Here is a 16,046-nt window from a genome sequence, read left to right on the forward strand (position 1 = left end):
TCAAATGGAGAAACGGTTCGAACGAATCGCATTCGTTCGAAAATATCGTTCGTCCGTAAACAAGAATAAGGGTCATTAGTAGACATGGATTATCATCTAAAGGATTAGAGTTCAGAGAATATAAATTTGTTTATAAGAAGTGAGAAATAATGATTAGCTATTAAGTATCGAACGTTAAGAAGTTTAGATTTTAAGATGATGAGATAAGATAATCTTTCCAAGGGGGAAGAGCTGTGGTTATACACATTTAGTGTGTAGGCGACAGGCGAAATAACGTTAAACGGATTCCGACGTACTCGATGAACCTAAGTCTATCTAGGTAAAATGAAGTCGAATAAAGGGGCTGATATTAGTCTTTATGGAAACTCTAACTAAGCTACGCGTCGTTTTTTATTTAGCTCCGGAATATACTTGCTGCACTAATTGTTGAGTGAAGTTCACCAAAAAGGGACAAAAAAATGAGCAGGAAGCCTCTGTTGTACGACAATTCTATAATTCTTAGCTTAAGCCATTCAAGTATTTGAGTTTGGATCGTTATAAGGGATTATCGGCATAAATTTTCAATTTTAGTTGTGTAGTTCAACATTTTCTTAATAATTCTCCAGATACTTATTAAGATAATAAGATAATTCTATTCGTCGTTATAAACAAAACTGGAGGTAGTAGTCATACCTTCGTATTTCACATCAGCTGTCGACATCCATCTGTTTTTGTTGAACGTTAGATTGCTGTTGTTTATCTTCCTTACTGCTCAAGGCAGCTTGCCTCTCCAATTCGGTCAGCGTTATCGCTTTGTCGCGACGCGATTTGATGAAAATTTTATGCCCGGCACAGTCCTGATTAGTGTGGTAGCAATGGTTCTTGCAGCAGACACGACACAGCGTGAATTCACATTTCATACCCTATGGTGAGCAAATAGAAGATTGAAAATATATATCCTATTGGCGAGACTAAGAGAACATACCATCGGATTAATGCATTTAATTTTAGCATTTTTACAAATATCATCGAACCGCCTACCCGGCTGACGATTTGGATCTCCCGGCAGAAGACCAGCGCGGTTAGGTCTACGTTGGACGCGTCGCATTTTCTTCATTTTCTTATGGGACACTTCGTTCCCTTCCGAATCATAGAACCTACGTTTTTCACGATTTGGATCGGCCGCCTGACGCGTTGCTTCCTGGAGCTTTTGACGGTGTACTTCCGGTGGTGCACGGATGTACGGTTGACAGAGCCACGGTGGGAGCGATAGGTTGTAGATCGGTTCCTGAATAGAGTCCGAAGCTGGTAAGCTGGGTTCTTCATCGGTCCAAGGTTGGCGACCTTCGTGAATAGGAGCGTACTTAGCTTTGAGTTCTTGAACAATCGCTCGAAACTCCGGCACACTATGGCAGATAGCCATTCGTTCACGGAAGGATGCATTCGGTTTTAAGTTCATTCTGAAATCAATTAATTTATTATTTAACATCGTTGGATAGTAAATTTAGTTATGCATATATCTCACAAATGATGGAAAATCTTGAACAAATGTCCACGTATGTAAGATATTGGAGCCGGATACTGCTCCACAATGTCCAAGTACTCAAGAGCAACACTCCACGCGGTTGGATTGACACCCTCGAACAAAAATGGGTTGAACAAATTTCCTTCGGCTGTCATGATACCATCTACACCGGTTTCCTGCATACAACGATGTACGTCCTCAACGCACATGATGTTCCCATTGGACAGCAAAGGGATTTTGAGGATCTCTCTAAAAGCAAAAAAGACAGTTCAGTGTTGCTCTTACGGGTGGATCTTGATCAAGGTTAGCAACTTACTTCAATTTTTTAACATACTTCCAATCGGCAATACCGGTCAGTGGTCCCTTCTGCTCACGAGTTCTACCGTGAACGGTCAACATTTGGCACCCGGCGGCTTCCAGCATCTTGGCGTACTGGATGGTCTTGTTCATATCCTCGAAGATGCGAATTTTGCACGTCACTGGAACGCTCAATTGCTTGTGGAGTATTGAGACTAGAATAGGATTGAAACGATTGATTAGGTAGACTTGTTTGCCGGATCAGTACCAACATTCGGTCGGGGTTCTGCCAAATCGCACCAAGCGCCAATTTAAAAATTAACTATTTTTTTGCCCAAGTTCCCAATGTGCACATGAATTTATTTCCGTTTTACTTAAGAAAAAAAATCACAAGTCGGTCAAAAAGTCGCTTGGTGCGATTTGGCTGAACCCCGGCGACCATTTAGAGTGGTTTATTAACTTTATTATACGAGACGAGCCAGCCTTGGGCTGAAAGTCTCGCTAACCAATACAAAAAAAGCGTTTAATTTTACACGATCGTTTAATTTTAAACGATAATGTAATTCTACTATTCGTTCATGGTGTTTTTTGTATATTTGAGACTTTTAGCGGAATAATTCTAGGGACTCAAATGTACGATATTGGATATTCGAAGAAGGAGTTGCAGTCTGTAATCTTTAGAGATGAAAATATTTCTGGTTGAGAAAACAACTGAAAATATACGGCATTGCAATCAGATTCCCAATCAATTGAAGGGTACCTATAAAAAATTGTGACAGTATGTTATTTAAATAAAATAGTGTTGAGTCGAGTTTTATAAATTAACTTATTTGTTTAATTAAACAATACATGTCCTAATGCCTCCTATTTCTAACTCTGGCAAAGCAGAGATGATGATACAGTGAACGGAACATTTCGGTGGATCCAAACGTTGTATCAAAAGCGTTGATGCTACACATTCATTTCATTTATTTAGTCTACATCTAAACCGATAACACTGAATCAACAATTTAACGCCACAATACACGGTTCGAGGGCGCATCTCTCCATCCTCGAATACGCCCCACGCTCGCCAAGTCGTTTTGCACCTGGTCTGCCCATCTCGCTCGCTGAGCTCCACGCCGTCTCGTACCTGCCGGATTGGAAGCGAACATCATTTTTGCAGGGTTGCTGTCCGGCATTCTTGCAACATGTCCTGCACATCGTATCCTTCCGGCTTTAGCTACCCTCTGGATACTGGGTTCGCGCCGTAGAGTTGGGCGAGCTTGTGGTTCATTCTCCGCCCCCACACTCCGTCTTCTTGCACACCGCCAAAGATGGTCCAAAGCACCCGTCTCACGAATACTCCGAGTGCTTGCAAGTCCTCCTCGCGCATTGTCCATGTTTCATGTCCGTAGAGGACAACCGGTCTTATTAGCGTCTTGTACATGATACATTTGGTGCGGTGGCGAATCTTTTTTGACCGCAGCTTCTTCTGGAGCCCGTAGTAGGCCCGACTTCTACAGATGATGCGCCTTCGTATTTCACAACTAACATTGTTATCAGCCGTTAGCAAGGATCCGAGGTAGACGAATTCCTCGACCACCTCGAAGCAATCCCCGTCTATCGTAACACTGCTTCTCAGGCGGGCCCTGTCGCGCTCGGTTCCGCTCACAAGCATGTACTTTGTCTTTGATGCATTCACCACCAGTCCAACTTTTGCTGCTTCACGTTTCAGGCGGGTACACAGTTCTGCCATCTTTGCAACTGTTCGGCCGACAATGTCCATGTCATCCGCGAAACAAATAAATTCACTGGATTTGTTGCAAATCGTACCCCGACTGTTACACCCGGCTCTCCGCATGACACCTTCTAGCGCAATGTTGAACAACAGGCGCGAAAGTCCATCACCTTGTCTTAGTCCCCGGCGTGATTCGAACGAACTGGAGTGTTCGCTCGAAATCTTCACACAGTTTTGCACACCATCCATCGTTGCTTTGATCAATCTGGTAAGCTTCCCAGCGAAGCTGTTCTCGTCCTTAATTTTCCATAGCTCTACGCGGTCTATACTGTCGTATGCCGCCTTAAAATAAACGAACAGATAATGCGTTGGGACCTGGTATTCACGGCATTTTTGAAGAATTTGCCGTACAGTAAAGATCTGGTCCGTTGGCTAGCTTTGCCGGGCCCATCTTGATGAGCTCAGCTCCGATACCATCCTTATCAGCTGCTCTATTGGTCTTTAGCTGGTGGATGAAATCCTTAACTTCCCTCAAAGTGGAGGCTGGTTGGCTTCTATCGTCCGCTGAACCGACGTAGTCATCTCTGCACATTTCGGCTCGCGGCACGAAGCCTTTGCGGGATGCGTTGAGCTTCTGATAGAACTTGCGTGTTTCTTGAGAACGGCACAGCTGTTCCATCTCCTCGCACTCCGCTTTTTCCAGGCGGCATTTCTTCTCCTGAAAAAGGCGGTTCTGCTGTCTCCGCTTCCGTCTATAACGTTCCACGTTCTGCCGGGTACCTTGCTGTGGCGCGACCGCCCGCGCTATGTCCTTCTCCTCCAGAATCTGTCTGCACTCTTCGTCGAACCAATCCGTCGACTTAGTCCCACATACCCGACGTTGTTCTTCGTTGGGTCGTTAATGGCTGCTTTGACTGTATCCAGCTTTCCACGCTAGCCATAATGGCGACTGCTATAAATAATTCTGACAGTAACTGCTTCCGACGCTGCTGGGCGGTGTCATAGCAATCATTTTACCTTGTTTATTTACTGATGGCAGAAAAAAATTGTAAAGTTGCAGGTGCCGTTTTAATTTATATAATTTAAAATTTAATCCTTTCAGATCTCAGCGTCAAAGCATCAAAAGGAAATCCTTGTAATCTTTCGGCATTTAGTTTTTTTATGCATGGCAAAAACCCACAGGATGTTTTACACAAAACGGGTTATGAACGCAGCTGTACAGGCTGGCTCGACATATAGCGAGGTCATCGAACATGAAGTGGCTATGAAATCTAAATACGTCTTGGCTTTCGATTCCCTGGTGGCGTTCAAATCAATAGCTTACTGAAACTTCATCAGAAATTCACATAATATAATTAAACACGACCGCTAGCAGCCCTCACCTACGTAGAACAATGGATAGAAAAATGCTGAGGATAAAAATATAGGGGAGATTATAAATGTCGCCATAATGGAAAAGTATAATAAATAGATAAATCATAAATAAATTCCCAGAAGTATTCATTTTCTATTCACAATGATGAGGAAACACTCATCCTCAAGCTTTAACAAGCTTACTAAGCTTATTATCTTTACAGCAATTATATTTTATAAATTACTAGTTGACCCGGCAGACGTTGTCCTGCATAGTAGGCGAGAATGTGCATTCCGAACTGCCCATGAAAAGTTCGCATAGGAATCACAATTTTAGTTTTTTACGATTTGCTCAACTTTACTCGTAATTTTCGCATTAGGAAATATCATATAAACCCGTCGGAAACTATAACGAATGTTTCTGCTGAAGAAATGAAAAAAATCCATCCAGCCGTTTTCGAGTTATGCGGGTACGAACACAGACCATTTCATTTTTATATATAAGATTATAAATCATTCCTACCCACAGGGTCATTTTCATTGGAAATATGTTTTCCATGCTCTGAATATGCCATTTTTCATATTGGCGCTAGGTACATTGTAATATTCCCGAATTTGATATCCTCAACATTCCGGTATCAATTTTCTATGCAGCTATATAGCAGCTTGTTATCCTGTGGAAAGTCCTCTACCTCCAACCTTTTCTTTCCAGGAACAGAAAACAATGGGTTTATCTGTGTAAGGAAACGACTAAAAGCAACATCACTCAGCAGAAACATGAATGTAGATAAAGACTATAAGTTGATTGGTTTACACTACTAAAAATCCACACATATTTATTGGAAAAAATCTATAGATTTAACTTATGATGTATATCAGCGCACACATAACCATTCTCCACGCGAGCTACTAATAAAATATATATCCAAATAAACTTTATGTGTGGTCTCGAATTAGCAATTATTTAATTTATGTGTGGTTCTGTATGGATTATATTAGGGCGGAGCTATTGCAAAAATTTATAACGGTGACACATATATCTTATATAGATATTTTTGGCAGTGTAGGACATCTTTAATTTGGTAGCCGAGATGATTTAAAACTGCACAACGAATCCGCCAATTCGTAATTATGATTCACTTTCGAACGTTAAGGCTTGAGATGTGCTTCCATTTTTACTGAGTGAAACACTTTGAGTCCTAGCTGTAGATCCAAAATCAATTGATGAAAGCTCACTATTATTTGTCAAATAATATTTTTGTGTCTCCATGCATCGACTTTGAGACCTGAAATGTAAAATTTAGCATTAAAAATTCTTAGAAAAATCCCAATTCTCTTTTTTCAATTGTTGATCTTTTTCCGGCAGTCAATAAATAAATAAAGTAAAATGGTTGCTTAGAAACGAATCAGCGTCGAAGCTAGTTAAGCGTCGGAAGCAGTTACTGTCAGAATTATTTATAGCAACCGCCATTATGGCTAGCCCAAGTCCTGGTGTTAGGTGGGACGTTAAACAGCCCTGACACGACGGCCCTCCGACGAGACACGAGGTTTGCGCAGGCCCAATAAGCCGCCTTTAAAAACAACTATTACGAACGACATAGAAGATAATACGACTCGATACAATCGGCAACGACCTAGGCGACGAATAAAGGATCACGATTGGAAGCTTGGAACATGGAACTGCAAGTCGCTAGGCTTCGCAGTTTGCGACAGGATAATCTACGATGAATTACATCCCCGCAACTTCGATGTCGAAGCGCTGCAGGAAATCTGCTGGACAGGACAGAAAGTGTGGAAAAGCGGGCATCGAGCGGCTACCTTCTACCAAAGCTGTGGCACCACCAACGAGCTGGGAACCGGCTTCATAGTGCTGGGAAAGATGCGCCAACGCGTGATTGGGTGGCAGCCAATCAACGCAAGGATGCGCAAGCTGAGGATAAAAGGCCGTTTCTTCAACTATAGCATCATCAACGTGCACTGCCCACACGAAGGGAGATCCGACGACGAGAAAGAAGCGTTCTATGCGCAGCTGGAGCAGACATACGATGGATGCCCACTGCGGGACGTCAAAATCGTCATCGGTGACATGAACGCTCAGGTAGGAAGGGAGGAAATGTATAGACCGGTCATCGGACCGGTGCATACCGTATCGAACGACAACGGCCAACGATGCATAAACTTTGCAGCCTCCCGCGGAATGGTAGTCCGAAGCACTTTCTTCCCCCGTAAGAATATCCACAAGGCCGCATGGAAATCACCTAATCAAGTAACGGAAAACCAAATCGACCACGTTCTAATCGACGGTAAATTCTTCTCCGACATCACGAACGTACGCACTTACCGCAGTGCTAATATTGAATCCGACCAATACCTCGTTGCGGTATGTATGCGTTCAAAACTCTTGACGGTAGACTAGCCCAAGACTATTTACGCACAGCAGCTGGAAGTGGCACTCCTTACGGAAGAGTAGCTAGGCGCAGCTTCTCTCTAAGATGGCTGGAGAGATATTCGATCCGCCATTGGAAGCACCGCAACCGCTGCACTAGGCACGGTGGCTCCGGATCAGAGAAACGACTGGTATGACGGCGAATGTGAGCAGTTAGTTGAGGAGAAGAATGTAGCATGGGCGAGATTGCTGCAACACCGCACGAGGGCGAACGAGGCACGATACAAACGGGCGCGGAACAGACAAAACTCGATTTTCCGGAGGAAAAAGCGTCAGCAGGAAGATCGAGACCGTGAAGAGACGGAGGAACTGTACCGCGCTAATAACGCACGAAAGTTCTATGAGAAGTTGAACCGTTCACGTAAGGGCCACGTGCCACAGCCCGATATGTGTAAGGACATAAACGGGAACCTTCTTACGAACGAGCGTGAGGTGATCCAAAGGTGGCGGCAGCACTACGAAGAGCACCTGAATGGCGATATGGCAGACAACGGTGGCGGTATGGTAATGAACCTAGGAGCACGCGCGCAGGACATGCGACTTTCGGCTCCGAATCTCCAGGAAATCCAGGAGGAGATCGGCCGGCTGACACACAACAAAGCCCCTGGAGTTGACCAACTACCAGGAGAGCTGTTTAAACACGGTGGTGAAGCACTGGCTAGAGCGCTGCACTGGGTGATTACCAAGGTTTGGGAGGATGAGGTTCTGCCGCAGGAGTGGATGGAAGGTGTCGTGTGTCCCATCAACAAAAAGGGCGATAAGCTGGATTGTAGCAACTACCGCGCAATCACATTGCTGAACGCCGCCTACAAGGTACTCTCCCAAATTTTATGCCGTCGACTAACACCAATTGCAAGAGAGTTCGTGGGGCAGTACCAGGCGGGATTTATGGGTGAACGCTCTACCACAGACCAGGTGTTCGCCATACGTCAGGTATTGCAGAAATGCCGCGAATACAACGTGCCCACACATAATCTATTTATCGACTTCAAAGCCGCATATGATACAATCGATCGGGACCAGCTATGGCAGCTAATGCACGAAAACGGATTTCCGGATAAACTGATACGGTGGATCAAGGCGACGATGGATCGGGTGATGTGCGTAGTTCGAGTTTCAGGGGCATTCTCGAGTCCCTTCGAAACCCGTAGAGGGTTACGGCAAGGTGATGGTCTTTCGTGTCTGCTATTCAACATCGCTTTGGAGGGAGTAATACGAAGGGCAGGGATTGACACGAGTGGTACGATTTTCACGAAGTCCGTCCAGTTATTTGGTTTCGCCGACGACATTGATATCATGGCACGTAACTTTGAGAGGATGGAGGAAGCCTACATCAGACTGAAAAGCGAAGCTAAACGGATTGGACTAGTCATCAACACGTCGAAGACGAAGTACATGATAGGAAGAGGCTCAAGAGAGGTCAATGTGAGCCACCCACCACGAGTTTCTATCGGTGGTGACGAAATCGAGGTGGTAGAAGAATTTGTGTACTTGGGCTCACTGGTGACCGCCGATAACGATACCAGCAGAGAAACTCGGAGACGCATAGTGGCTGGAAATCGTACGTACTTTGGACTCCGCAAGACGCTCCGATCGAATAGAGTTCGCCGCCGTACCAAACTGACTATCTACAAAACGCTTGTTACTTCGGGAGTTCAGTGGTCTAAATAAAAAATTAATGGACTGTAATTTTCAGATAACTCTACATCCGTACTTCTCAACGGTATTTATTCAAGTGAAAGAAATAATACATTTTGCTGCTGCTCTAACCGGAAATACAAATTGCAATGGATATCAAGCAAATCTGGTCTGTCAAGAAATCTAACCTGTGTAACTTGCACGGAAAACAACTAATACTCATTTACATCCTATTTTTGGGTAAACATTCTCCCCCCGGAGCCGGATGGCTCGACGCTCCATCGCCCATGAACGGATCATCAATCGGCAGCACTGCGATTTTCGTCGTCGCTCGTTTGTAGACTCCGGAACTAGTTCGCACGGTTACCACGCGAACGATGCCGTCTTTGCCCGGATGTGTTTCAACAATTCGCCCAATCTTCCATGTTAACGGAGGCAAATTGTCTTCCTTCAACATTACTAGCAATCCTTCACGTAACAAGGTGGGATCTTTGTACCACTTGCCACGTTTCTGCAGTTCCGTAACGTATTCAGCAGACCATCGACGCCAAAACGCTTGCTTTCTTCGTTGGATCACTTGGTACCGAGACAACGTCGACTCCTTCACGTTGTCGTAGAAAGGCTCAGCAATAGCTGTTAACTCCCGCCCAACCAAAAAGTGTCCGGGACTCAGTGCTTGATAGTCCATAGGGTCGTCACTTTGCGAAACCATCGGGCGCGAGTTGAGTATGGCTTCTATTTGATGTAGCAAAGTGCACATCTCTTCATAAGTTAAATGTGATTCATTTAAGACCTTACTCAAATGGTTCTTCACGGACTTAACTCCAGCCTCCCAGAGTCCCCCTTGATGGGGTGCACGCGGTGGTATAAATTTCCAAGTTATACCACGAGATTGGCAAAACTCCGTGACCTTGTTATCCAATGCCTGCGACACCAGTAACTTTCTCAACTCCGTCAGTTTTCGATTAGCCCCAACAAAATTGGTGCCGTTATCGGATCGCAACTCTGCAACATTTCCTCTTCGACTTACGAAACGATGCAGCGCTGACACAAATCCATCCGCAGATAAATTACCCACAAGTTCTAAGTGGATTGCCTTAGTACACATACATACAAAAACGCATATAAACGCTTTCCTTGGGGCCTTGAACCGACCTTCCTTCAAGAAAAACGGGCCAGCATAGTCTACGCCAGTTCGTAAAAACGGTTCAGCAGCTGTTACGCGCACACTTGGAAGATCCCCCATATATTGCACAACATCCCTTGGATTTGCACGAAAACACTTCACACATTTTCCCAATACACGATTTATTGTTCGCTTCGCATTAACTGGCCAGAACTGTTGTCGAACCTTTGCGAGTAACCCATTCAGTCCGACGTGCAATTGTTCACGGTGGATTGTCTCGATCACCAAGTCAGTAAAAAAATTCTTCTCGGGTAAGATTATAGGGTGCTTCTGATCTCTAGGCAAGTCCGAATGTCTGATCCTACCCCCTACTCTTAGCAGTCTCTCACCCTTATCAAAAATGGGGTTCAGGTTTCGAAGTTTACCTTTCACCAGTTTACCCCGCTCAATATTCTTGATTTCAGCATCGAAAACGACGTTTTGAACAATTCTCACCATTGCTAACAATGAATCACGGAAGTCAACACCAAGCAAACTGCCGCTTCTACGATCGACACCTAGTCTCTTCACCTTACAATTGTGAATAAACCGAGTCACGTAACCGAATATTCTCTGTGTCTTACGATAATCACTGCGGCCTTGAATCACGTCGTACAGTCTGCGATCTTGTGTCGCCACCGCTGCAATCTCTTCAGACACACTTAAGACATAATCACACTCGTCACCACCTTCAAGATACCCTGTATCAACTTCCTCATCCGCACCATCCAAAAGACCGGGACCATTCCACCACAACTCACTTCTCATCAACTCCCTTGGTTGGACCCCCCTGGACACGAGATCCGCAGGATTGTCTTTTGTACCAACATGCTTCCACTCGACATCTGGAGTCAAGTCAAGAATCTTCATAACACGGTTTCGAACAAATACTGGCAGGGTAGAGCTCGGTTTTTCTAACCAACACAACACTATTTTTGAGTCGGACCTCAGAACTATACGTTGAAAGTCAAGTTCCAAGGCTTCGCGCACTGTTTTCAACTGTTCCGCCAATAACACGGCTGCACATAACTCCAGTCTTGGAATCGTCATTTCCGCCGGCGAAACTCCTACATTGTCCACTCGATTGAGCTCCTTCAGCGGAGCGACTCTTGACTTGCCGCAGATCAGCTTCATAGCCACTACTCCCTCAGCGTTTACACTTTTCAAATACATACAGCATCCGTAGGCTCTTTGAGATGCATCCGCGAATCCGTGTAACTCAAAATTAGTTGGGTTCACGACTGTGATGCATCTTGGTATTTTCATATTGCTTATTTCACATAGCTCCGTTCTCAATTTTTGCCAGATTTCCAGTTCTTCGTTAGGGATTGCTTCATCCCAATCAAGTTTCTTCCTCCAAAGTTGCTGCATCACTAACTTTGCTAACACCACAATAGGACTCAAAATGCCGAGGGGGTCGAACAATTTGGCTATTTCGCTCAAAACCAGACGTTTTGTTGCTACTCCGGAAGTCATTGGCATCTTCGTGACTCGAAAAAGGAAGTCGTCGCTTTGCGGATCCCACAAGAGACCGAGGGTTTTTATCACTCCGTTCACGTCAATGTCTTCAAAGCAAACTTGTTTCTCACGATCGTCAACTGGTATCCCATGTAGTATCTTCGGATCATTTGCACACCACTTGTGCAGCCTAAAACCTCCTCTTCTCAAAAGAATTTGTAGATCCTCGCGAAGCCTTTTCGCTTTCTCCACTGTGTCCGCTCCTACAAGCGCATCGTCAACATAGAAGCATTTCAGGATGATATCGCTTGCCTCCGTGAAACTTTCTCGCTCATCATGAGCCAATTGGACCAATGATCTCGTTGCCAAGAATCCTGCAGGACCCACCCCGTAAGTCACCCGTTGTAATTCCAAGTCTAACAACGGTTGAGACCGCTCGTCGCGCCATAAACACCTTTGGTATTTGGTATGTGCACCATTTATCTTGACTTGTTCATACATGCGTTGTACATCGGTTGAGAAGACATACTGGTGCAAACGCCACCGTAGTAGGATGTCAAATAGCGGGCTTTGCACAGTAGGCGCCTCCAGCAGCACGTCATTCAGAGATAAATTGGACGAGGTTTTCGCAGATGCGTCAAACACCACACGTAATTTCGTTGTCGAACTGTCGTGTTTGAAAACGCAATGATGTGGTAAATAGTAAGCCCCCGTAGGATCCCTTTCATCATCCTTTAAAATTCTAGCGTGTCCGAGTTTGATGTATTCGCGAATGAAGTCTCCATACCTCCGCTTCGTATCAGGATATTTATCCAACCTGTTCTCTAGGGCCTTAAACCGTTTCTCCGCTTGCATTCGGGAATCGCCAAGCTCACCAGCACCTTCGCGGAACGGAAGTTTGACCACATATCTTCCATCTTCACCCCGAGCATATGTAGTCACAAAATGCCGTTCACATTCATCCTTCTCCAATGGTTCGATTGTTTGCTCATCAACCGTCCAGAACCGTTTCATCAGCTCGTTCAAATTTTCATCACCGCAATTAGTGGGAACTGCGTGGTAGTTCTGAACACTCACAACGTTTCGAACATTCCATACTGGTCCAGCCACCAACCATCCTAAATGACTCTCCTGTAGCAATGGTAATTCCGTAGCCATTCGAATCTTCCCCATCTGCATCAGCTCAAAAAATATTTCCGCGCCTATCAGCATATCTATTCGGCTAGGATCGTAGAATCTCGGATCAGCTAATTGCACTTCGGTAGGGATCGGCCAGCTTCGGGCGTCGAGCCTCAACGAAGGTAATGCTCCAGTTATACGAGGTACCACCAGGTAGTCCAAAGAAAACTTGTAATCCGTTGTCCTCGACTTGGCAGTAACATTGACCCTGAATTTCACAGTTGTTCTGGTACCATTTATACCGATAATTGATGCATTCGCACACCGTTTTGTCAAGTTCAACACATCACTCAATCTTTCCGACACGAAATTTGCCATTGCACCGGAATCTAGCAGCGCGCGACACTTGTGCGCTACTCCACCAGAATCAATCACATCAACAATAGCAGTTGCCAACAGCACCTGCTTCAGGGACTCGTTCGACGAGACAGAGGCTTCACATTTCGCGACGACATGTGGTTCCCCAGTGCTTGCGGAACTACCGGCCTTTGAACCCGTTTCAAGCTTGGCCGCCGATGCTTCAACGTTCTCGCTCTTGTCCTTCGGGTGCATCAAGGCGTGATGCTTGTTCTTGCACCCACACCATCTACTTCCTTCAACCTTGCAGTTGGCCGTGCGATGTCCACGTTTCAGACACAGGAAACATAGACCTAGTTGTTTTGCCTTGGAGTAACGACTGTTCACCGTCATCTTCTTGAACACTTCACAATTATCGATCATATGGTCGTTATTGCATACAGCGCAACTCGTTTGCTGTACGGTAGCCGCATGCACCTTGCTTGAGGGAGCTAAAACTCCGCTTCGTTGGTTGATCGGAGTTCTATTTTTAAGTGTGTTAACAGACAACTCACACCTCTCCAACATGTAGCACCGCTCTCGAAGAAAATCCATCGTTTTACCATATTCCGGGAGTTCGCCATGTTCCATCGTGGCCTCCCAGGCTCTGCGGGTTTCGTTATCGAGTCTGGAAATAACCAAATTCACGATGATCGCCTCCGATAATTTGTCTGTCATTTCGAGATTGTGGAACTCCAGTGACTCCAGACGTTTTTCCACAACATCAAGTAATGCCTTCAGCTCTGCATGACTCTCTTTTGCCATTGGTTTCAACGCCAGTAATTGGGTAACGTGACCTTGAACCACCATGCGAAGATTCTCAAACTTCTTGGTCAATATCCTCCATGCCCCATCGTAATTATTGTCATTCAATGTCTGCTGGTCGATAGCACCCTGTGCTTTGCCTACTAGCGCCTTATCCAGGTAATGTAGTTTAGTAGCTGGCGAGTCTCCAGTACACTTGTCTACAATATCCTTAAATCTGTCTTTGAACTTATGCCAATTTTCGTAGCGACCATCGAAAGTTGGCAGCGGCGTTTGCTGTAGTAGAAGGGATGGTACAAATTGTTGGGTTCTCATCTCATTCCTGTTCAGCTGGTAAGGCGGCTGAGCTTCAACCAGCTTTGTCTGTTGCTCCGCAGTCTCCTTTTGGATGTCTTCGTGTGCTTGGATCATTTCAGCGAGACTTATTCGAACAAATTCGTAAATCTCCTCGAACTCGATGTAAGTCTGCTCAAACTCTTCTCGCCGCATCGGATCGGCAAGATAAATCCGATTTTGCAAAGAATTGTACTCGTTGTATGCAGCAACAACAGTTTCGACATATAATTTAAGAGCATGATAGGAAAACTTACCATGATCCTGATTCGCAGCTTCTATCGCGCGTCGGATACGTTCGACCTTACCTCTTGTCGCCGCCAAGCATTGCTGCAATGCAGCAACTGATTCCGCCATTTTAACGAGCTTCTGGCGTGCTAGTTGCTCTTCCCTTTGTGCCCGCACACTACTAATTACTGACGGTATGACGTCTTCAACGTCCTTGTCGATGTCAGCATCTACGCGAGGGGAATGGACCACAGGAGAAACGCGTGTGGTTACTTTTGGCGTTGAAAATAGTATTTTCTTTTTCGGGTTCCCCGATCGTAGCAACATTACACTAGCACCACTTTTTGTTATTCTTTCTAGATTCGGTTTCAAATAACTGGTTTTCTTTGACTCCAATTTCGCGAAACGCTTCCAGCTCTTCTGCTGACACCTTTCCGCTGGTACGATGCGCTATTTCAGCTTTCGAAAATGGCCGTCGTTATTTCTCACTTCACCACGAAATTCTTCTGGCTTTTCTGCCAACACTTTTCCGCGGCAGCGATGCGTTTATTCGGCCTTCGAAAATGGCCGTCGTTATTTTACACAATCCCACGAAATTCTTCTGGCTCTTCAGCCAACACTTTTCCGCAGGTGCTACGCACTGATTCGGCCTTCAAAATGGCCGTCGATTTTTACATCGCACCACGAAATGCTTCCGGCTTCTCCGTCAACACTTTTCAGCGGGCACGATGCATCAATTTTTCCTCTAAAGGGCACTTCGGTTCGTGAGCGAAATTCGGATTGCGCGTATCACTGAAGGCAACCGGCCCCAATGGCTGATTGTTCACTTCTCGGTTCACTCGCCAACCAAAACTTCGTTCATCTCGCGAACCGCACCAAATATCTGCACTTTAGCACGAAATATCCACTTATCCCACGCGAAATCCACTATCCGGATCGATCGGACCAAATGTTACTTCGGGAGTTCAGTGGTCTAAATAAAAACTTAATGGACTGTAATTTTCAAATAACTCTACATCCGTACTTCACAACGGTCTTTATTCAAGTGAAAGAAAAAATACATTTTGCTGGTGCCCTAACCGGAAATACAAATTGCAATGCATATCAAGCAAATCTGTTCTGTCAAGAAATTAAACGAGGGGTTAACCTGTGTAGCTTGCACGGAAAACAACTAATACTCATTTACATCCTATTTTTGGGTAAACAACGCTTATAAGGCTGGTAGTTCTCTACGGACACGAGACCTGGACGATGCTCGTGAAGGACCAACGCGCACTGGGAGTTTTCGAAAGGAAAGTGTTGCGTACCATCTATGGTGGGGTGCAGATGGCGGACGGTACGTGGAGGAGGCGAATGAACCACGAGTTGCATCAGCTGTAGGGAGAACCATCCATCGTTCACACCGCGAAAATCGGAAGACTGCGGTGGGCCGGGCACGTAGCCAGAATGTCGGACAGTAATCCGGTGAAAATGGTTCTCGACAACGATCCGACGGGAACAAGAAGGCGAGGTGCACAGCGGGCAAGGTGGATCGATCAGGTGGAGGACGACTTGCGGACCCTCCGCAGACTGCGTGGTTGACGAAGTGCAGCCATGGACCGAGCTGAATGGAGAAGTCTTTTAT

General features: G+C 45.4%; 1 protein-coding gene across 5 annotated transcripts in view; it reads right to left on the reverse strand.

The window, feature by feature from the left end:
- Window positions 1–455: 455 nt before the first annotated feature.
- The window catches only part of LOC134213488 (tRNA-dihydrouridine(16/17) synthase [NAD(P)(+)]-like), a 359,207-nt gene continuing 343,616 nt past the window's right edge, over window positions 456–16,046 (reverse strand). For all 5 annotated transcript variants that reach the window (XM_062692578.1, XM_062692581.1, XM_062692579.1 and 2 more), the window contains 4 exons: window positions 1,821–2,016; window positions 1,505–1,753; window positions 965–1,439; window positions 456–902 (listed from right to left, as the gene is read on the reverse strand). In XM_062692578.1, the coding sequence (XP_062548562.1) occupies window positions 687–902; window positions 965–1,439; window positions 1,505–1,753; window positions 1,821–2,016 (1,136 nt within the window). In that variant the 3' untranslated portion in view covers window positions 456–686. The remainder of the gene's footprint in view (window positions 903–964; window positions 1,440–1,504; window positions 1,754–1,820; window positions 2,017–16,046) is intronic.

The sequence above is a fragment of the Armigeres subalbatus genome, chromosome 2 (genome assembly GCF_024139115.2).
Source record: "Armigeres subalbatus isolate Guangzhou_Male chromosome 2, GZ_Asu_2, whole genome shotgun sequence".
NCBI classification, from domain to species: Eukaryota; Metazoa; Arthropoda; class Insecta; order Diptera; family Culicidae; genus Armigeres; species Armigeres subalbatus.